Genomic DNA, 22,588 nt, shown 5'->3' on the forward strand with positions numbered 1-22,588 from the left:
ACTGACAGAGACCTATCCCCTATCAGCCAATCACTGTGTGCATAGTTAGTAAGCATGTTGACATCATCCATAGCAACGAGGTCAACCCCACCCTTATTCTTAGCTTAACACTTCTCTCTATGCCTTAGTAAAAGTTGGTCTCAGCAGCTTTGCAAATAGGTTTTAAGAGAAAACTCTTAGCTAAGAACTTTTACTGCTACTTAGGAGAACTCTTAGGGGTAAGATAAAATGTTTCATAAATACATTATCCTGGTGTCACTAATATCAGTTAATTATGTATGAAGGGCATAACTGTGACTTACCAGACTTATTTATCTGGCATTATAATGCCTTCACACTTAAAATGTGAGGTTCTTTATTAGCATCTATGGTTACATTAAGAACTTTTAACATCCATGGAACTTTTCCATTGTACAAAAAGTTCTTTATCGTGAAAAGAAGTTTCTTTAGATTATTCAAATATTGTTCAAAGAAAAAACAATATAAGATCCCAAAAATGGTTCTTGTATTGCATTGCTGTAAATATTGGGAAAAATAAATAAAAAAAGTTTGCTTGTGAAAAAGCCAACTATTCAATTAAATCACTTTAAATGCACACAGATATAATGGTTTTTCTGTCACTCATATGTGCTTCTTTTGAAGCTCATGTCAGTTCCCTCTTTTGAAAACTAGGTTTGTAACTATATTTTTACATTTAATTTTATATTAATTTGTGATCATCCTTAAAAAAAGCTTTATAGGCTAAATGTAGAGACGTCAGTTGAGCGTGTTAATCAGAAAGAGCAACATTCACTCCACCCTATTTATGAAGTCTCCAGAGAAACCAATGATGAATGTGTGACATGTAAGAAACATCCAGACCGGTCATGGAAAGTATGTTCATAAAGCATGAGATTTTGAACAATAGCAAATGTTGCTATATGTTGTCTTTAACATGAGAAGCTATTGGTTTTTAACCTTTAGCCATTCAGATCATACTACCTCTTTTAAAGACTTTGCTTAGGCCTTGAACTCCCACCAGTTCAAGGCTAGATCTTCTAGATAATTCCTGACCAATGGAAAACAGAAGATTACTGATTTTATACATTGAAGACATAATATAAGCCAGAGTTTATTATTTAAAAAGTGAAATATGTTCATAAAGCTATGTTGTTGAATAAAAAACACATGCTGAATAACAACAAATAGACGTTACAAGTTTAGTGTTGGTGCCTGTGAAAACTACATCTTCTATATGATTCCTGCTTCCAAAGAATGAAAACACAAAGTAAAGGTAAAGTGAATCATTTATACTTCCGTCTTTTGTATTGTTTTACTGCTAATAACTCGACATTGTGTTTACCATGTGTTTATCTCACAGGAGGAGTTTTGTGGCTTTAATTTTGAAGGAATTTGCTGTGAAAATGAGGGTGTGACGTTCAGAAGTAGGAGGTGCGGGAAAACATACAGAGAACTTGTCACTCTGGTAATTCCTGTAGCTCATCTGTAGTGTCAAATGAATCATTTAAGGGTGTTTTGAGAGAGCGAAATTCTTCAAGCTGTTCACTGATAGACAACAAATGGCATTTGTGTTCATAGTAGATTTTGTTAATTGATCAGATAGATCACCAGGAACCATGACTGGATAAGATTTTAGATGAAAACATCATTAATACAACATAATTTTATACATTAAAGCACATCAGTTGAAGACAGGACAACAACATGGGAGGTAAGAAATTACACCTTTAAAAAATATATGCTTTTAATCGAATCCTTATTATAAAACATGGTTTTGAATTTTTTTTTTATTATTATTATTTAAATTTCGACTTTGAACAATTCCATATTTAACATATTTAGCTAGATTTTTTAACCTTTTGAAATTCAGATCACACTACCTTTCTTAAAGGGACAGTTCACCCAAAAATGAAAATTCTGCTATTATTTATTCACCGTACGTTGTTTTGAAACTGTATGACTTTAGTTCAGCTGTTGAACATAGACAATATTTTGACAAAAATCTCAAAGAAATTTCCCTGCAATGAAAATCAATAGGGTTCAATGTTGTTCTGCTTTAAAAACACAATATGACTCTTTAATGTCTTTAAAGACATAATATAACATATAACATTGTTATTAAAGGAAATTACTATTTTAATAAATTATACAGACTTATATTGTCTTTATTCAACATATTATTCATAGCTGAGTCTCATAATTATGACTTTTTGACAATTTAAACTTTTTAACTTTTCTTCAACTTTTTTTCAATTTGTCATCATTTCAACTTTTTGTCTCATAATTATGACTTAGTGGGCCCTATTTTAACGATCTAAACGCAAAGTGTAAAGCGCACGGCGCAGGTGCACTCAGGGCGTGTCCAAATCCACTTTTGCTATTTTAACGACGGAAAAAAGGTCCGAAATGGGTTGAAATGGGTTGTCCCTATTCTCTTAATGAGTAATGGGCGTAACGTTCAATAAACCAATCAGAGTGTCATCTCCCATTCCCTTTAAGAGCGAGATGCGCTCGCGCCATGGCGGGTTGCTATTTACATGGCGGAATTTGTTGGCGGAAAAGCTGAAAGCTTTTTAAGCGAAGAAACCGATCTGCTCGTGCGCGAAGTTAAAGCGCGCGAGCAGATCATCTACGGGACAAGCAGGATATAACATTATATATATTATATAATTATATATTATATAACATATAACATTATAAAATACACTGACTTATTAAACACACCGATTCAACTGAGGAGTTCAACGAGTGATGTTTTGCTGAAATTACCTGTTAAGTGGCCAGTCAATCTTTCAGTCGTCTGCGTTGGATGCAGGCTTTCAAATAGCTCCGCGCGATGAGTCCGTTAATATATATGTGTTCATTTTGTTTTTAATATTTGGCATGTTTGTGTGATGCGCATCCCTGTGTGTAATAAGCAAAGTCAACGCGCACTGTGGACGCGCCCAGAGGCGCAGTTTCTACCAACGCGCTCTAACAAAAAAATATTGCGCCATTGACTTTAGACTTTAGACCAGGTTTGAGTTGGTCTATGGCGCAGTCTATTTTCAGCTCCTTAAAATAGCAATGCGCCGGCAATGCGCCTGAACACACCTCTTTTTTAGACCAGCACGCCCATGGGCGCACTAACTGGCGCAAATGCATTTACTAATTTAAGGACGTGGCGCTGAACGGGAAAACGCGAACGGCGCCGGACGCAAACTAGCAAACACACTTGCGCTGCGCCTTGCGTCGCATTGCGCCGGGTGTATTATAGGGCCCAGTATGTCATAAATACAACTTTTTATAAGATATGAGATATCATAATTTAGATTTTACTACATATTTCATGTCATAGCATTATTATACCTTAGTATCTCTTATATGGTGTAGTTCTAACTTTTTATGCAATTATGACATTTAAATTTTTATCTGTTTCACTTTTTTTTCTCATAATTATGACTGTCATAATTTTGACTATTTGTGTCAATCGTGATATGTCATAATTTTGATATTTTATGGCATAATTATAGATTTTTTTTTCACAATTATGACCTAGTATATGTTATTATTTTGACTTTTATCTGATAATTATGACACTAGGCCTATATAAAAAAAAAAAATCATAAAAAAAATGTTCATTAAATGTTTCATTAAATGTTTCACAGAAAACACAATGTTTTCTGGTCCATCCTGGACTGAAGAACACTGTAAACTTTGCAGTGTAAATTTGCAGTATTAACTGGCAGCAGCTTCACCTGCAAAGTACTGTTGTTTTTACAGTTTTTCACTGTAACATAATTGTCCTGTAATTTATCTGTAAAATGCAGGCAGCACAGTGGCACTAAATTAAAACTCAGGCTAATTCATTTCATTTGCTGAAAATGACTGCCTTGACTGCAAAGTTTATTAAGTAACATAGTGTGCTAAAAATGTGAACATAATAATGTAAACTTCATTTCAGTTGTCTAAGAAAAATGAACTTTCCTGATCAATCATTGAGTGCACACAATATTTTTCAATTAAGTGCATGTGATTTCATAGTAATTTTACAATAACCTGCTTTTAGCATTACCAGCTTCACTTATTACTAACCAGGGGTGTTTTAATGTTTTGCTTCAATTTTATTTTTTAAATTGAGAAATTGCAATTTTGAATAAAAAAATGTTAGCAAGCGTTACAATTAGACATGTTGACAATACAGCAATGATAAGGAGAAGAAAATGATCCGACCTCATGATGGCGCCAGTGCGTCCGATTAACCGCTCTCATGTGACGCTCTATGAACACAGAACACATCACTATTCTTAAGCAGCTGTTCATTCAGAAATGCGTTATAAAAATGAGACGCAGGCAGTGGAATGAGAAAAAAAAGGCAAAGTTATTAAAAGTGAGTTGAACTTTTTAAATCTTGACCGCTGTGTTTTTTGAATGCTGTTTCATGGGTGAGACGCTGCAAAAGACGCAATACATGAGTGCAACCAAGTGAAACATGTCCGCCAAACATAAAAACAATAAGACAAATAGTGCAATGGAACACAAAAACCTGTAAAGGTCTAGGCTACTACTGTATATTTGATATTTCATGTTTGCATGATGGTGCATGATGGTGATCTGTTTTTACAAAGGATTTGCTGTTAATAATAGCCTATTACTGGTGTTATTTATTGCTATTACTTTTTGGCTAAGAAATATTTAGCATTTTTCTTATTATATTTTATTTCTGAGTATATAGGATGTTTAAGGTAAGTTTGTACAACATTTGCCTTCATATTTAATGCATATTTTCTGCAAAGATATTTAACAAATTGTTTTACATTCACACCATGTTGATCACTTCATGTGTGGTGCACTTGGAATGGATTTTTTTTTTTAACCAGATTGTTAATAAAGAGAATGTTATTTGAATCATACTGTAGTTAAGTTTTTAAATAATTAATAATAATTAATTAAATAGTTAAACAGATTTAAATTTTTTGCCATATCACCCAGCCCTACAGGGTACTAGTATAGGGTGTGATTTGGAACAAGGCCTCTGTGTGTGTCGATTCTAAACACTGATAATTCACAGTTCCCATTCAGTCGAATAGGAATAGGAATCTCGCTAGAGAGGCCAATCTACTTCGAGTGTAACTAAAACGAGCCAATGCACATTGGCATGCAATCATATGCATCAGCTGCTCGCCTCGCAGCGCGGGTATATAATGAGCAGCAGGTGCGTTGCATCTTCAGCTTTTCGCTTCGGAGCCGAACCTTCATGGTGTTCTACGAAGTGTGTAACGACAACGAGTCAGCCCTTTTTGGAAGACTGCTCTTGGTTTGGTGCAGGCGGACAGCACTGCAGCGGGGTCGATCTCTCTATTTGTTTTGGTTTCGTTTTTGTTTGCTTTCATTGAGCAAGTGTAAGTTTCCAGCTGAAAAGCTGTTCTCATGGCTGGTAAACGGTGCGCTATTGAGCGCTTAAAAAGCTGTTTTCACAGCTGGTAAGAGAGCGGCTTCAAGGAGAGAGTGCACACGACAGGCTGCACTGTTCCCTGTCTGTGCTGCAGCGGCCATTCCCCTGCGTGCTTCGGCACTTAAAAGAGTTCAGTCCCTAAAAGAGCTTACACAAGTAGATTCGCATCTTTTTAAATATGTCGTTCTACTTGTGTGTTTCTGGATGCGGTCGTTATCTGTCACCGCGGGATGGTCAGCAATGCTGTATCGCGTGTCTGGGCTTAAAGCACGCTGAGGCGGCGTTTGTGGATGAGTCATGTACCCATTGTGGGAAGATGACCATCTCAGTGTTGCGATCTAGACTCCAGTTCCTTTGGGAGTGACAACTGTGCCCGATTCAGACCCGGAAATGATGGCTATGCTTTCCCGGGCCGCCAACAGGGTCGGGCTCGTGTGGAATCCTCCACCGTGTCCCGAACCCCTCGAGGTTGGATGATTGGTATCTCGGGGTGGCAAGGGCTGGTTCTCAGCCCCTCACTCCAGTGCCCTTCTTCCCAGAGGTGCATGAAGAACTCACTGGCTCGTGGACAGCACCTTTTACTGCCCGAAACCGTGTCGGTGGGTCCTCCTCCCTCACCACCCTCGACGGCGGAGCGGCGAAGGGTTATACGCGCATACCCCCTGTGGAACGGGCCGTTGCTATGCAACCATGCCCTAAATCCACCTGGCGGGGGGAGCCGTCTCTCCCTTCCCGGGCCTGTAAGTACTCGTCGGATCTTACCGGCAAGGCTTACCAGGCCTGTGGGGAAGCCGCTTCTGCCCTGCATGCTTTGGGCCGCCTCACAAAGAGAGCCCCCCGAGTCGCATCCCTGTGTTCCACCTCACTGCGGGTACACCGGTGGTCCCTTTGGTCCCGCTTGTACGGTCTCTGCGAGCCTGGTTAGCGCTCCCCAGCCCGTCTCACTGGCTCATTCGGACCATCAGCCTCGGCTATGCGATTCAGTTCGCCCGGTGTCCCCCCCAAGTTCAGGGGCGTCCACTTCACTACAGTGAAAGATGTCGATGCCCCTGTCTTGCATGCAGAGATCGCAGTCCTACTGGTGAAGGACGCGATAGAGCTGGTCCCTCCAGCTGATATGAGGTCAGGCTTCTACAGTCCCTACTTCATTGTACCCAAGAAGAGTGGTGGGTTACGACCTATCCTGGATCTACGAGTGTTGAATCGGAGCCTTCACAAGCTACCGTTCAAAATGCTCACGCAGAAACGCATTTTCGAATGCATCCATCCCCAGGATTGGTTTGCAGTGATCAACCTGAAGGATGCGTACTTTCATGTCTCGATTCTTCCGCGACACAGGCCATTCCTGTGTTTCGCATTCAAAGGACGAGCATATCAGTACAGAGTCCTACCCTTCGGGCTGGCCCTGTCTCCCTGCGTCTTCATGAAAGTCATGGAGGGAGCCCTTGTTCCCATGAGAGAACAGGGTGTTCGCATTCTCAACTATCTCGATGACTGGCTCATTCTAGCACAGTCTCGGGATCAGTTGTGCGAACACAGGGATTTGGTGCTCAGACACCTCAGCCAGTTGGGTCTTCAGGTCAACTGGGAAAAGAGCAAACTCTCCCCTGTGATCTCTTTTCTCAGTATGGAGTTGGATTCGGTCGAACAGATAGCACACCTCACAGAGTAACGTGCGCAGTCGTTGTTGAACTGCCTGAATACGTTCAACGGCAGGACAGCGGTCCCACTGAAATTCTTTCAGAGACTCCTGGGGCATATGTCGGCTGCAGCGGCAGTAACCCCGCTCGGTCTGCTTCATATGAGACCACTTCAACACTGGCTCCACGGCCGAGTCCCGAGATGGGCGTGGCAACACGGCACATTCCAGGTGGCAATCACTCAGGAGTGTCGCCAAGCCTTCAGCCCGTGGTCGGACCCTTTGTTTCTTCGGGCAGGAGTGCCCCTAGAACAAGTGTCCCGGCATGCTGTAGTATTCACAGATGCCTCTGCCACCGGCTGGGGTGCCACGTACAACGGGCTTGCAGTTTCAGAGGTTTGGATGGGACCCCATCTGCAGTGGCACATCAACTGCCTCGAGTTGCTGGCAGTACGCCTTGCTCTGAGCCGCCTCAAAGGGCCGCTACGGGGCAAGCATGTACTGATCCGTACGGACAACACTGTGACCGTTGCGTACATCAACCGTCAAGGTGGTCTACGCTCCCGTCGCATGTCACAATTCGCAACTCGCCCGCCATCTCCTCCTGTGGAGTCGGAAGCATCTGAGATCGCTTCGCGCCATTCATGTTCCCGGTGTGCTCAACCGTGCGGCCGATGAGGAGAGTGGCGACTCCACCCCCAGGTGGTCCAGCTGATCTGGAGAGTGTTCGGAGAGGCCCAAGTAAACCTGTTTGCCTCACCAGAAACCTCCCACTGCCAGTTGTTCTACTCCCTGTCCGAACACTCGGGACAGACTCACTGGCACACAGCTGGCCCCGGGGCCTTCGCAAATATGCGTTTCCCCCAGTGAGTCTACTAGCACAGACCCTGTGCAAAGTCAGGGAGGACGAGGAGCAGGTCTTGTTAGTTGCGCCTTATTGGCCCAACCAGACCTGGTTCCCAGAACTCTCACTCCTCGCGACAGCCCCTCCCTGGCCCATTCCTCTGAGGAAGGACCTTCTTTCTCAGAGACGGGGCACTCTTTGGCACCCCATGTCTGGTCCCTGGACGGGACGCGGAGGTTCTAGGTGACTTACCCCCCGAGGTACTTAACACCATCACTTCGGCTCGTGCACTGTCTACGAGACGTGCTTACGCCTCGAAGTGGAACCTGTTCGTCGAGTGGTGCTCTTCTCGCCGAGAAGACCCCCGAAGATGCTCGATCAGAGTCGTGCTTTCCTTCTTGCAGTAAGGGTTGGAGCGTAGGCTGTCCCCCTGCACCCTCAAAGTCCATACTGCTGCTATCTCCGCTTACCACAACCACATAGATGGCAAAACTGTTGGTCAGCACAACCTGGTCGTCGGGTTCCTTGGGGGGGTGAGACAGTTAAATCCTCCTCGACCCCCCTCCATACCCTCTTGGGACCTTGCTCTGGTGCTTCGAGCACTTCAGATTGCTCCCTTTGAGCCTTTGCAGTCAGCAGACTTAAAGATTCTGTCTCTGAAGACTTTGCTGCTGGTTGCATTGGCCTCCATCAAGAGGGTAGGGGACCTGCAGTCATTTTCGGTCGATGAATCGTTCGGTCGATGCCTTGAGTTCGGGCTGGGTGACAGCCACGTGGTACTGAGACCCCAGCCTGGCTATGTGCCCAAGGTTCCTACAACTCCCTTCAGGGACCAGGTAGTGAGCCTGCAAGCGCTGCCCTTGGAGGAGGCAGACCCAGCCCTGGCTTTGCTCTGTCCAGTTCGCACCTTGCGACTGTACATAGACAGAACTCAAAGCTTTAGGACCTCAGACCAGCTCTTTGTCTGTTACGGAGGCCAGCAGAAGGGAAAGGCTGTCTCCAAGCAGAGGATGGCCCACTGGATAGTGGATGCCATCGCCCTGGCTTACCATGCTCAGGGCATGCCCTGCCCGCTCAGGTTGCATGCTCACTCCACAAGAGGTGTAGCATCCTCCTGAGCACTGGCTCATGGTGCCTCGCTAACAGACATTTGTAGAGCTGCGGGCTGGGCGACACCTAACACGTTTGCTAGATATTATAGCCTTTGTGTCGAGCCGGTCTCCTCCCGTGTTCTCGCCTCAGGTCAGAGGCATGGAGAGGCCCCGGCTTAGTGTCGGCTTGCTGCCCTACATGTGCTCTTTTGCTCCAGAGAGTCCCTACGGGCAGACCCCGTTGAGTCCTCCGATTCCCCTTCGGCAGCCGACGTGGCGGAGTTTCCTATTCGTCGGTCTGTCCGACGTACGTCTCCGTTCCCTCCTTCAGGGAACGAGGGTTACCTTTGTAACCGAGACGTTATATTGCAGCAGGCTACTTTATTGAAAACAACAAATGCTATCCAGAATGCTTTGTTTTCTATACTGGTTTAACACTCTGAGGTCTAAAAACGCGCCGGCGCGTTTTGCAGGTTTTTTTTCACATTGCAGCAAAACAGACTTAAAATACTCTGTCATTTTTTGTCATAAAGACATAAGTAATATATCAATTGAAACTATAGAATATCTCCTTTTATTTGTGTACACTCAGAGTAAAAACAAAATGTTGTGCTTTTTGTAAAATAAAGAAAACTAACATGATGCGTGATCTCTCATCTCCCTCTGAACGAAGTCCAATCTGATAGTTCTCAGAAAATGAAGTGTAACTTAGTGAATACTAATCACAAAAAATTCATACTTATGTCTAACAAAACGTTGAAATGTCAGGTTTTAAATCGTGCAAGTCAAATCGAAAACAAACATTCTGTGTTTATGTAATCTGTATGAAAAGAGAGCCATGTCAGAAGTCCGTGATTCAGCTCATTACCCACTAATGCGGCCACACCCACGGAGCCAGCGCTATTCACAGGCAAATTCAGAGACAACACATGCATTCATCGTCTCAATCGTGTATTTATTGCCTTGAAAATTGTTTATCTGGATGAAAAAGCCATGGTTAGCGATCTCTGGAAGACATTCAGTAAATTCCTGTTTGTTTTCTTCTATTGATAAGTTTTAAGTGAGTTTTTGTTTCTTTAGCGCCCTCCGGCTGTAGTATGAATTGGTAAACACCATTCATGGAATATCGTCTTCTTCTTAGGTGAATTTGTGGACTAAAAATGCACAGAGAGCGCCCTCCGACTTCAAGGATGAATTGCAAACACCAGTGCTCATAGAGATAACAATGAATATTAAATAAAAAATAACTCCTCTGTATAGAAAATTGACATAAACATATGAGAATCCTATATTTCTCCAAATGTGCATGCTTTTAAACTAAAAGCCTATATTCAGACTCTTTGCATCACAGAAATACATTATATTTTAAAGTATAATATAAAACCATTATTTTATATTGTAATAAAATTTTTCTGTATGTTTCATATACCATGATGAGCTTGAGACATCACAGAAGTTTTTTTCACAGCCTACCTGACTGAAATGCCTCATTAATATGCAAGTCTTTTCAGCTCATTACTATTCAATTCTTTTGTCTTCACAGGTGAGAATGAGCCATTATTCATGGAGATTCACGCCTCCTCGCATACCGTGTTTCTTGGCAAAAAGTGTCTTACAAAAACTAAATCAGTATATTGTTATAAATGAAAGAGTAGTCAGCATAATTTTTACATAATTTTGAAGCAAAAACTCTAGTCTACAACCTTCAATACCCAAAAGTCTTGTGAACACAGATTTAATATACTTTTATTGGCCTTATATCAGTGACTTAAGTTTTTTGTTTTTTCAGTAACCACGCATAAACATTATTCCTTCAAAAACACAAACATGTACACACATGTTCCTCACATATTATGGTAGCCTAGTTTGTGCTGAATACAGTGTAATGACACTTGTGTCATTAATATGTTTATGAACAACTGAAAAAAGCACAAATGTCAGGGCATGTCAAAACTTCTCCAGGCCCCAAATCAGCCTCAGACTCCAGAGGGTTAATAGAAAACAGTATGTTATTGATAGAGTTTGGCAGGGGTTTTATTTACATCAGTTTTACAGTGCAGGCTCGACTCTTCAGCACAATGGTAACCCACAAAACAGACAATATAGTTAACCACTAACACGGCATCTTCACTTATTACAATGCAGACTTTATTTCTTTCATACAAAAGTTCTTATTGAGAATTAACAGATGTTTAGATGTTAATGTTTTAATGAAAATAATGTTTGATATCACCATTATGGTGACCGGTGTTTGCTTTAGTTAATCTCTTGACCCTTGACTTTTTAACAGTAGCTTTTCTCTGGTTGCTTTAATTGTCTCTCTGATACACATTTGTTATGGCAAAAATGTTGATGATGTTGGTTACTTATTAGTGATGGTGTAGTAGCCTGATTCACAGTTCTGTTACTGTTTTGTTACAGATTATTTTTATATTATAAAAACATTATACATACAAAAAACATAATTTTACATACATTTGAGTAATTTAAGAAAACAGAAAAAAATACTGTATAAAAATACAGTAAGTTTTCTGTATTAAAATGTGAATTTCTGTAATTTGTCATTAATGTCAAAAAACTGCCGAGTTGTTAATTTACAGATATTGATTGTAATTTTTGAGTTTTGAGTACAATTTAAAAGAAAAGAAAATGACCTTAAAAAGTTATTTTCCATAAATTAGATTTTTTTACAGTGTAGTATTTCATAATTTTGACTTTTCATGTCATCATTATGATGTAGTATGTCATCATTTTTACTTTTTATGCACAATCATGACATTTTATGTCATCAGTATGATTTGTCAGAATTGTTACTTTTTATCTCATCATTTCTATTTCTTATTTTAATTATGAGAATAATCAAAAGCATGATCTTTCTTTCTTTCTTTCTTTCTTTCTTTCTTTCTTTCTTTCTTTCTTTTGTATTGAAAATGGGTTTCCATACTATAGTTATATGTTCAATATGTTCAATAAAATAGATCTGTATACCTCATAGTTTATTACTAAATATATTACTGTATATATATATATATATATATATATATATATATATATATATATTGTTACGAATTCCACAAACACAGCCTTCGGTCGTAACATAGAGAGCGACACATTATAACATGTGTCGCCCGGAGTCCCGTCTCCTGCTCCCACAAACACCACAATGTCACCAGTTGAGTCAGAGAGGAAATTTGTTTATTTCTTAAAGAAAGTTAAAGAATGGCTTTAAGTCCGTGGGTCGGCCAAAACAACAAACAAAAGATGGGGATACCTACTTTTAAAGATCTTCCCTGGAAAAAAGATAACAAAAGAAAAACACAAGTCTTACCTCCCTGCTAACAGAATAAACAGGAGAAAAATAGTAATTAAACAAAAAAGGGCCTCCCACTAACAAACGGTCTGCATGGGAAAGGGCATTTGAACATTTACCGGCCTATACCGCTAACAATTTGTTCTCTACACCAGGATTTACTTTAAAGGCTAGTCCAGCAGCGTCACACACACACTCGGCTGGTACAACAACAGGAAGCAGGAGAGGGAACTCAACCAGCAGTCTTCCCTCCAAGCTTTTATCCACTGAACGATTCCCGGCTCCACCCACATAAACAGCTGCACCTGTGTTCACAATTAGCACGAAGCAACAGGGGGAGAGCGAGAGAGAGACAGAGAGAGCACTTCACACACAACTTTTGCTCCACACAACAATGTTACACAACACAAGTGAACACAGCGACGTTCAGACACGTAACACTCTTCCCCACCCCAAAAGATTAAGACCTTAATCTCAAAAACACTTAACCTGTATTTTCAGCACTATGAGCTCTGGACAGCGCATCGGCGATTACGTTCTCGGTGCCGCGCTTATGAACAATCTCTATATTAAATTCTTGAAGCGCAAGAGACCAACGCATTAAGCGCTGATTTGTGTTGTACATACGGTTGAGAAAAATCAAGGGATTATGGTCTGTATAAACTTTGATTGGGATCGTAGAACCACCCAGGTAAACCTCGAAATGTTTCAATGCCATCAACAAGGCTAGGGCCTCTTTTTCAATTGTGCTATATCTGCATTGGCTGCGACTGAACTTTTTCGAAAAGTAACACACTGGCTTTTTCACTCCCATCTCTGAAGCTTGTAGAAGGACAGCTCCAGCGCCAATAGCACTTGCGTCAACTTCAAGTTGGAAAGGGCGTTCGAAATTAGGAGCTGACAGAATTGGAGCATTACATAAAAGATCTTTTGCTCCCGAAAAAGCTCGTTGACACGCAGGAGACCACATAAAACTTTGTGTTGGCCGGAGAAGGTCGGTTAAGGGCGCAACAAGAGTAGCAAAGTTGCGACAAAACCCTCGATAATAACCGGCCATTCCTATAAAGCGGCGCAACTCGCGTTTATTCGTGGGGACTGGAAACTCGGATATAGCAATCACCTTGGCATCCACTGGGCAAACTTCACCCTGACCAACACGCTTGCCAAGGTAGGTGACGTATGCTTTAGCAAATTCACATTTCGTTAAATTTACCGTTAGGGATGCAACAGCTAAACGAGAAAACACATCATGTAATGTTTCAACATGTTCTTCCCATGTGGAGGAATATACAACAATATCGTCAAGATTGGCGTCACATTTCTGTACCCCGTTGAGTACCAGCTGCATTAGCCGTTGGAAAGTGGACGGTGCGTTCCGCATTCCGAACGCCATTACAGAGTATTGACAGAAGTAGTCTGGAGTAACAAATGCTGAAATGTCGGCAGCGCGTGCAGTAAGGGGCACCTGCCAGTAACCCTTTAATAGGTCAAGCTTTGAGACAAATTTGGCAGGACCGACCCTATCGATGAGGTCATCTATTCTTGGTAAAGGGAAACAGTCAGGCTTAGTCACAGCGTTAACTTTCCGAAAATCTGTACAGAACCGGAACGTTGAATTAGCTTTTGGTACTAGAAGGCAGGGAGAGCTCCAGGCGCTCTGGCTAGGTGCTGCCAAACCATTACGTAACATGTACTCCACCTCCGTTTTCATAATATCACGTTTACGAGGATTAACCCTGTAAGGGTGTTGTTTAATTGGAGCCACATCTCCAACGTCGATATCATGGAATAACACATTAGTGCGAGACGGGACATCTGAGAAAATACTAGGGAAGCTGTCAATCAATTTTATAATATCTTCCCTTTGACAGTTTGGCAGATGAGCCAGGAAAGCATGTACGTTTTTGAGAACGTTAGAGTTCTGTAAACTTTCTCCCAAAACAGGAAATTTCTCCCCACTCTCATCCTCGACTTCGATGTGCGAAACAGATGGAACCACGGTAACAACGGGTTTAACTGACGCTTCACTTCTGTCTCTTGCATGATAAGGCTTTAACATATTAACGTGGCAAAGCCGCGTTTTCTTTCTGCGATCTGGCGTTCTCAGTATGTAATTTGTGTCATTTACTTTTCTTTCTACAATGTAAGGACCAGTAAATCGGGTTTGGAGAGATGAACCAGGCACTGTTAACAAGGCCAGCACCGACTGCCCCGGTTCGAACGAACGAGCAACGCTCTTGCGATCATAACACCTCTTCATTACTGCTTGCGAGCTTTGAAGATTCATCTTCGCAAGTTCACAGACGCGTCTCAACCGCTTACGGAGTGTATGAACATACTCGGTCACTGGCACAAACGCAGGTTCGCTCGCAAGTAACTGTTCACTCAGAAGTTTAAGGGGGCCACGAACTGAATGTCCGAATACCAACTGCGCTGGGCTGAAGCCAAGGGAATCTTGTACGGTCTCTCGTACAGCGAAAAGTAGTAGAGGCAGACTATCAGCCCAGTCTTTCCCTTCTTCCACACAATGAATGCGCAACAATGTTTTAAGCGTTTGGTGGAAGCGTTCCAAAGCGCCTTGGGTCTGGGGCCGATAAGCGCTGGACATCTGATGTGACACCGAAATTCTAGACAGCACCTGTTTAAACAGTTTTGACGTAAAGTTAGTTCCGCGGTCTGTTTGGACTATTCGCGGCAGACCAAAAAGAGAGCAGAATTTGATGAGTTCTTTGACAACAGTTTTCGCTTTTAAGTTACGCAGAGGGACAGCCTCAGGAAATCGTGTGGCTGCGCACATCAGCGTAAGAATATACTGGTGTCCACCTTTAGATTTCGGAAGTGGCCCTACACAGTCTAAAATTAAACGTTCGAAAGGCTCCCCCACCACGGGAATTGGGTGTAAAGGCGCTGGTTGTATGACTTGGTTGGGCTTCCCCGCAATCTGACACGCGTGACAAGAACGGCAGTATTGCGCTACACTCGTTCTCAAGCCGGGCCAATAGAAATACCTTATAACACGCTGAAAGGTTTTATTCACTCCGAAATGTCCTGCCATTACGTGATCATGGGCCAGTTCAAGCACTACTGAACGATAACACGTAGGCAACACAATTTGATAAACGGGGCCTAATTCGGTCCCGTTTGCAGACATCGGAAGCCATTTGCGCATTAAAACATCCTCGTCCCAATAATAACCTATTCTTACACGAGCAAGGTCACTTTTCGTTTTCACGGCAGTTTCAATACAGCGAGATAAGGTTGGATCAGATTTTTGCGCAATACTGAGCTGCTTTCGACCAATATTAACTGTTTGATTGCCTTTAGTAGGTACATCAGAGCCAATCTCTAACACACGGTCATCCACCGACAGAGACAGCTCCGTGGGGCCTGAACGCAACAAGAAAGAATCAGACAGATCAACTGTGTCAGCAAATTTTTGTGACTGTGAGCGCGTAACCGCACACGCTGGAAACAAAGGAGGAGAGAGAGACGGTGGAACGGAGTCCCGTGTAGGGAACTCTGACACTAAAGGGAAAGGGAACACATTACCCCCTGCCAAATCGTTCCCAAGAATGAAGTTTACGCCCTCGACAGGCAGTTTCGCGCATACTCCTACATCTACCAGGCCTGTAACCAAATCTGACTTCAGGTACACGGAGTGAACGGGAACTTTAATACATCCCAGCTCAATCCCGCGAACTAAAATATCAGTCCCTGTATACGTCTCCGCTGACAAGGGAAGCGCGTCTTCGCGAATAAACGAGTGAGCAGCGCCAGTGTCCCGCAAAATGGATACAATTTTCGGCCTGTCGTCCGGAGAAATAGAAACTGAGCCACTCATAAGAAAAGGCTTAAACATCTCCGTTCTAGGTGAGAACGACTCAGCGTTTTCTGTTAGCGGCTCGAATACCACATGTGCAACACCTTTTGCTTTAGAAGCTGCATTCTTTTGTTTCCACGCCTTGCAGTCAGCAATGAGATGACTGGGATCAAGGCAGTAGAAACATACGCGTTTAGATTCTGCACGCTTAAACACATTTCCCGCAGACGCGTTCGTACGTGTGTCTGTTTTCGAGGAGCGTACAACTGCAGAACCCCTTTCAGCATATGCTTTTACATTTTGACTCTGACGTGCCGTATAAAAAACAGTTCGGTGAGTTAGTACGTATTCATCAGCAAACACTGCTGCTTCAGACAAAGAGGCAACTTTTTGTTCGTTTAAATGTAAAACCAAGTTCTCAGGGAGACAATTTTTGAAATCCTCCAACAATATTAATTCCTGGAGGCGCTCAAACGTTGTCGCTTCAGACGCAACACACCACTTCTCTAACATAGCCTTTTTCTCATGCGCAAACTCCACGAAAGTTTGTTTAGATGCCTTAGTGTGATTTCTAAATTTCTGCCTGTACGCCTCTGGCACAAGTTCGTATGCTCTTAGGACTGCGGCTTTCACTAAATCATAGTCCAGAGAGTCTTCAATTGGCAAGGCAGAGCAAACCTCTTGTGCCTTGCCCACGAAGCTACTCTGCAACATTACCGCCCACATATCTTTCGGCCAGCATAATTTACCTGCTACCCTCTCAAAAGCAGTGAAGTAGGCATCTACTTCCGATTCACGAAATTGAGGAACAAGTTTCATGTAGCGGGTAGGATCAAACTGACTTGGTCTATCAGCTCCCTGCGGCTCACTAGCGGCAGAATGTGTTCGTTCCTCCTGTTTAGTTAAACGAACCAGTTCTAATTCACGCAGATGGAGCACACGCGTTTCGTGTTCTTGCCGTTTAATCTGTAACTCTAGTTCTTTCAATTTCAGTGCCACATCAGGATCAAACTCGTGCACGGGAGTAATTACTGACTCCTCTGGCAGAAGAGCAAGAGAAAGCAGCTCGGAAAAAATTTCCGCTTTAATATCCGCCTTTACTGCGGTGGGCGGAACGGATATTTTAAAATGTTTAGCTATTTGCAGTAATTCTTTTTTTCTAAAGCGATGTAATTGCTCAACAGTCGGAGACTCAACGAAAGCTTTGACCTCAGCCTCCATAATACTCCCCCCCCCCACCTAAAATTCGTCTTATGTAAAATTGAATACGAGAAAAATTAAAATTTACTCACCAAGTCTTTGAATCTTTGTAACTGAAGTTACAGACTTTGATGACGAGCCCCCATTATGTTACGAATTCCACAAACACAGCCTTCGGTCGTAACATAGAGAGCGACACATTATAACATGTGTCGCCCGGAGTCCCGTCTCCTGCTCCCACAAACACCACAATGTCACCAGTTGAGTCAGAGAGGAAATTTGTTTATTTCTTAAAGAAAGTTAAAGAATGGCTTTAAGTCCGTGGGTCGGCCAAAACAACAAACAAAAGATGGGGATACCTACTTTTAAAGATCTTCCCTGGAAAAAAGATAACAAAAGAAAAACACAAGTCTTACCTCCCTGCTAACAGAATAAACAGGAGAAAAATAGTAATTAAACAAAAAAGGGCCTCCCACTAACAAACGGTCTGCATGGGAAAGGGCAATTGAACATTTACCGGCCTATACCGCTAACAATTTGTTCTCTACACCAGGATTTACTTTAAAGGCTAGTCCAGCAGCGTCACACACACACTCGGCTGGTACAACAACAGGAAGCAGGAGAGGGAACTCATCGAGCAGTCTTCCCTCCAAGCTTTTATCCACTGAACGATTCCCGGCTCCACCCACATAAACAGCTGCACCTGTGTTCACAATTAGCACGAAGCAACAGGGGGAGAGCGAGAGAGAGACAGAGAGAGCACTTCACACACAACTTTTGCTCCACACAACAATGTTACACAACACAAGTGAACACAGCGACGTTCAGACACGTAACACTATATATATATATATATATATATATTAGTAATAAACAATGAGGTATTAAAATATATTACTAATATATTACTATGAAGTAATATATTAGTACTAATATATTACTATGAGGTATTAAAATATATTACTAAAATATATTAATAAAAGTCAATTCCTTTACTAACAACAGCATATTTTTCAAATAGCTTCCGAGTCTCAACCTGAGAAAAGGATTGTGCTTCTCGGGAAAACTGGAGATGGTAAGAGCAGCGCTGGGAATACGATTCTCAAACAGCAAGTCTTCAAGAGTAAAGCTTCACCTGAGTCTGTGACGGCTGAATGTGTCAGTGGAGATCGGAAGGTCGATGGCAAAAAGATCACAGTTATTGACACGCCTGGACTCTTTGACACAGGACTGGATGAAGAGACCATCAAATCTGAGATCATTAGATCCGTGATCGAAAGCTCTCCGGGTCCAGACATGTTCACCATCGTCCTGAAGGTCGGGAGATACACAGGACAAGAAATGGAGATTGTAGATAAAATCGTTGAGTATTGTGGAGAAGATACTTTTAATCATTCAGTGGTGTTATTCACTCATGGAGAACAGCTAGAAGGTCAAACCATCGAGGAATTTGTGAAGATGAGTCCAAAGCTACAGGAGCTTGTTGATAAATGTGGAGGCCGCTGTCATGTCATCGACAGTAAATACTGGAAAAAGCGGCAAATGGGATACAGGAGCAACAGGGTTCAGGTGAAAAATCTGCTGGAGACCATCGAGCAGAAGCTGAAGGACAATAAGAACAGCTGCTACACCAATGAACTGCTTCAGATAGTGGAGGAAGAGATTCAAGAGGAGATGAAGAATGTAAACGAGGTCAATTTGTTGCCAGAAGAGAAACGAGAAGTAGTAAAAAAAATTGTTCACAAAAGACTTCTCGTTCGGCTTGCGGGAGTGACCACAGGGACACTGACCGGTGCTTTTCTGGGTATTGGTGTCGCAGTGGCGTCTGTTGTGACTTTACTGAAAGCCACCAAGGTTCCCGGATTGGTAGAAGCAGGAACTGTAGCAGGAGCAGCTGGAGTCACGGGAATTGCTGCAGGAGCAGCAGCAGTGAAGGCAGGGATTGTTGCCGCAGGGGCTGGTGTTGGATTAGCTGGTTCAGGTATCGCTGCAGCTACAGGTGTCACTCTTGGAGTTGCAGCTCTTGCCGGAGCGATCGGAGGAGGAATTACTGGATACAAAGCAGCAGATGAAGGCGATTCGGTGTGTGACGCAATAAAGAACACAGCCAAACTCAACTATGAGAATGCCAAAGGTGCAGTGAAAAAGGCAAAGAAACATCAACACAAACTGTTAAAAAAGGAGAACAACAGTACTGTCGAGGGAACAGAGCAGTTGTAGTGATATATGTATTACTCTTGAATTTTAAGATTAAAGATTATATTGAAGATTAGATTGTTGTATGTTCTTTATTTTTTTTTTTTTATCTAAATAATGCACGGTGGTTTTTAACTCTCTTCTCTTTAATTATATGAACATGCAGACATATTATTTATTATGAAGTATATATTTTTTGTTGCTGTGTTTAATTATAATTCTAATAATAAAATTAATAATAATAAAATATTTTTCTCTTTTCTATTTGTGAAGGTCTCGTTTTATTCTTACAGTATAATCTTGGCCTGCATGACAACGGCTGAATCTCTCATCACATTTTAGTTATTTTAAACTCTTCATTTATCTTTTTATACATGTTGCGGTCTATCCAGCAGATGGCGCTCGTGCAACTCGTACATTAAAGGGTCATGAAACCCCTCTGTTTTACCCTGGTCGTTCACATCCTCTGAGTTTCAAAAAGTCTGTGAAAATGGGCGTGTAAAGCTCTGGAAAAGTGGGAGTGTAGAGGGGTGGAAGAGGGGAGAGAACAACCAATGAAGCACAGACATACAACACACTCATTATACAGAATAATGAATATTAATATATGAGCACGGAGAGAATGACAACAAACTCCCAAGCACAAGGGAGAGATGCGAAAGAATATTTAATAGGGCTAATAATAGGCTACTTTGATTATGTTTACGAGCACTGCAGTCTCAAAATCAGTCTGTTAGAATAATTGTGTCGTCGCGTTCAGATAGGCTACACCATTTTATCAGTGTCCAGTTTGCACATATAATTCATTTGAAGAAGACTTGATGACATATTTGTGCATAACTACACTGTGCTGGTTAATGTTTGGTGCAGGAGAATGTGTGAAATAAAAACTTTAAACACGGATACTTTATTCTGTATTAGCTATGTGTCACATGGCTAGTGTTATTAAACTCATCGTGGAGCTCCACGCTGAAACCGAGCATATGCGCGCTCCGCCTGCATATCATAAAAACAATCGTATTTTTCATGTGTTCGTATTCAAACTCCAGTTCTGACCTCATCGCAAGCAAAATACAAACAACACACGTGCTGTGCTGAGGTAAACAGCCTACGGCTTGCGTATTTGAACGCAGCTAGAGCAGGCAGAGGTGAATGAGCAGCACTTTTGTGACATTTGAATTCTCCGCTGTAATTCGATCTCACGTGAACATATTTTCCATTTGTGCTGGTAGATTACAGCAAAACAATCCACATGCACACAAACCTCTGCTCTGGTCGCGTCGCAGGAAAACACATTGTGTTGTAGCACTGAGGAAACTGACAACAGACCGAGGCGAGAGAAGTGATACTTCCTCATGCATAATACCGCAATTATAATCGTATGCATACTACAGTGCAGTGATTGGATTGAATGAGCTTTATGTCATGAAAATATATATCGAGAATCTACGTCAGCATGTTCGAAAGTACACGATGCAGCTGATTTTGTGACATTGCTCCAACTCAGCTTTTCAAACAGGAAGACAGAAATCGCTCTGAAAAATGCAAAAATAACTATTTTTCACTTATGAATAACATTATCGATGCAGGTCCTTCATCTCATCTGGTTACAGCCTGGATCTGGATCTTTTTTTTTTTTTTTTTAAATTTTTCCATCCCTGAACGAAAAATGAAAAATCGAGTTGAATTCTTTTCTTTATTTTTTCTTAAAAAAAAAAAAAAAAAAACGAAAAATGAGACATTTTCTAATTTAAAAAAGTGCAAACTAGGACTATCTTATAAACTATTTTATAGGACTATTGCTTATAAAATTATTTTATTTTATTAATTTTCTCACAGCCTGGATGGAGGAGAGTTCATTGAAGCTTAATATAAACAAAACTAAAGAAATCTGTTGTGGGGATAAAAATTGCCACACACTTTTTAAGCCTTTGTTACTTAATGGAGAGGAAGATGAGCAGGTGGGATCTTTTAAATACTTGGGTACAGCGATTGACTCCCAGTTTACATTTGATACGCTTTTAGACAGTGTTTTAAAAAAGCTTACCAAGGCTTAACATTGAAAAAGACATTCTGATAGTTGTGTATAAATCACTCATTGAATCCATGATTTTTTTTAAAAAACAAATAATTTTGATCTCCTATGCAAATGCAAGACGTGGAGTTTAACTCTTTGAGCATTATCTCGTTAAACACTCATGGCTTGAGAGATCTCACTAAAAGAAAAGCCTTATTCTTATACTGTAGATGAATGAATGCTAACTTAATACTGTTACGAAACTCATTCCTGTGAGAGTGATGTTCGTTTTTGGAAATCACAGTGGGGTGATAAAGTGTATTAATGATGTATTAAGCCGAGTTCAGACTGCACGATTTTCAAAGCAGTCGGGTCACTGTTCTTTTCACACTGCATGACTATCTTGGCCAGCATTCAGTCGCTGCTGTGTTCAAACTGCACGATGGATCGGCGACAGAAGGTTTCACACTGCATGACTTTACAATAGGAAGAATCGCCGACAACTGTCTGGCACGCAAACTACATTTCACAACCAAACACACGCGAGACATGACAAGGAAACAACGCGATATCACGCGTGCAAGACCGGAGTTATTATTATTATTAAAAACGGTAGCCAGCAAGAAGCTTGCAATACGAATTGCCTGTGCGCTGATTTGCAGCGAAAACAAGAAAAAGAAAAGAAGAATATGGAGGAGGAAATGGTTGGGAGACGCAAGGAAGACATCCCAGCCAACATAGCATGGTGGGGCCCAGATGGGTGTCACCTGGGCAGCCTAACTGGGGCCCAGACATTTTTGTCCACGGTTTCCATGGAGGCCCCACATGGGTTAGCCCAGATGAAATAAACACTGCTCAGTGTGCACACTACAGGCTGTTAAATGTAACACAGAAACATGCTGGAGTTAATGAGATAATTAGGTGATAATGAGCAGAATCACAGAAGGACAGAGAAACAACAAGAACTACGACTTCAGCCACAGCCTTCGATGAAATCAACTGAAGATAAAAGACATTAAATCATTCAAGATCTGATT

General features: G+C 41.8%; 1 protein-coding gene across 1 annotated transcript; it reads left to right on the forward strand.

Annotated features, from left to right (window-relative positions):
• The first annotated feature begins 23 nt into the window (after window positions 1–23).
• Window positions 24–20,541, forward strand: LOC125265271 (GTPase IMAP family member 7-like). The gene is made up of 2 exons (XM_048185388.1): window positions 24–1,711; window positions 18,360–20,541. Exons 1-2 carry the CDS (start codon window positions 1,705–1,707, stop codon window positions 19,556–19,558), a joined length of 1,206 nt encoding a protein of 401 aa, XP_048041345.1. The 5' UTR covers window positions 24–1,704; the 3' UTR covers window positions 19,559–20,541.
• Window positions 20,542–22,588: the final 2,047 nt, after the last annotated feature.

Source organism: Megalobrama amblycephala, linkage group LG3, assembly GCF_018812025.1.
Source record: "Megalobrama amblycephala isolate DHTTF-2021 linkage group LG3, ASM1881202v1, whole genome shotgun sequence".
Classification (NCBI taxonomy): domain Eukaryota; kingdom Metazoa; phylum Chordata; class Actinopteri; order Cypriniformes; family Xenocyprididae; genus Megalobrama; species Megalobrama amblycephala.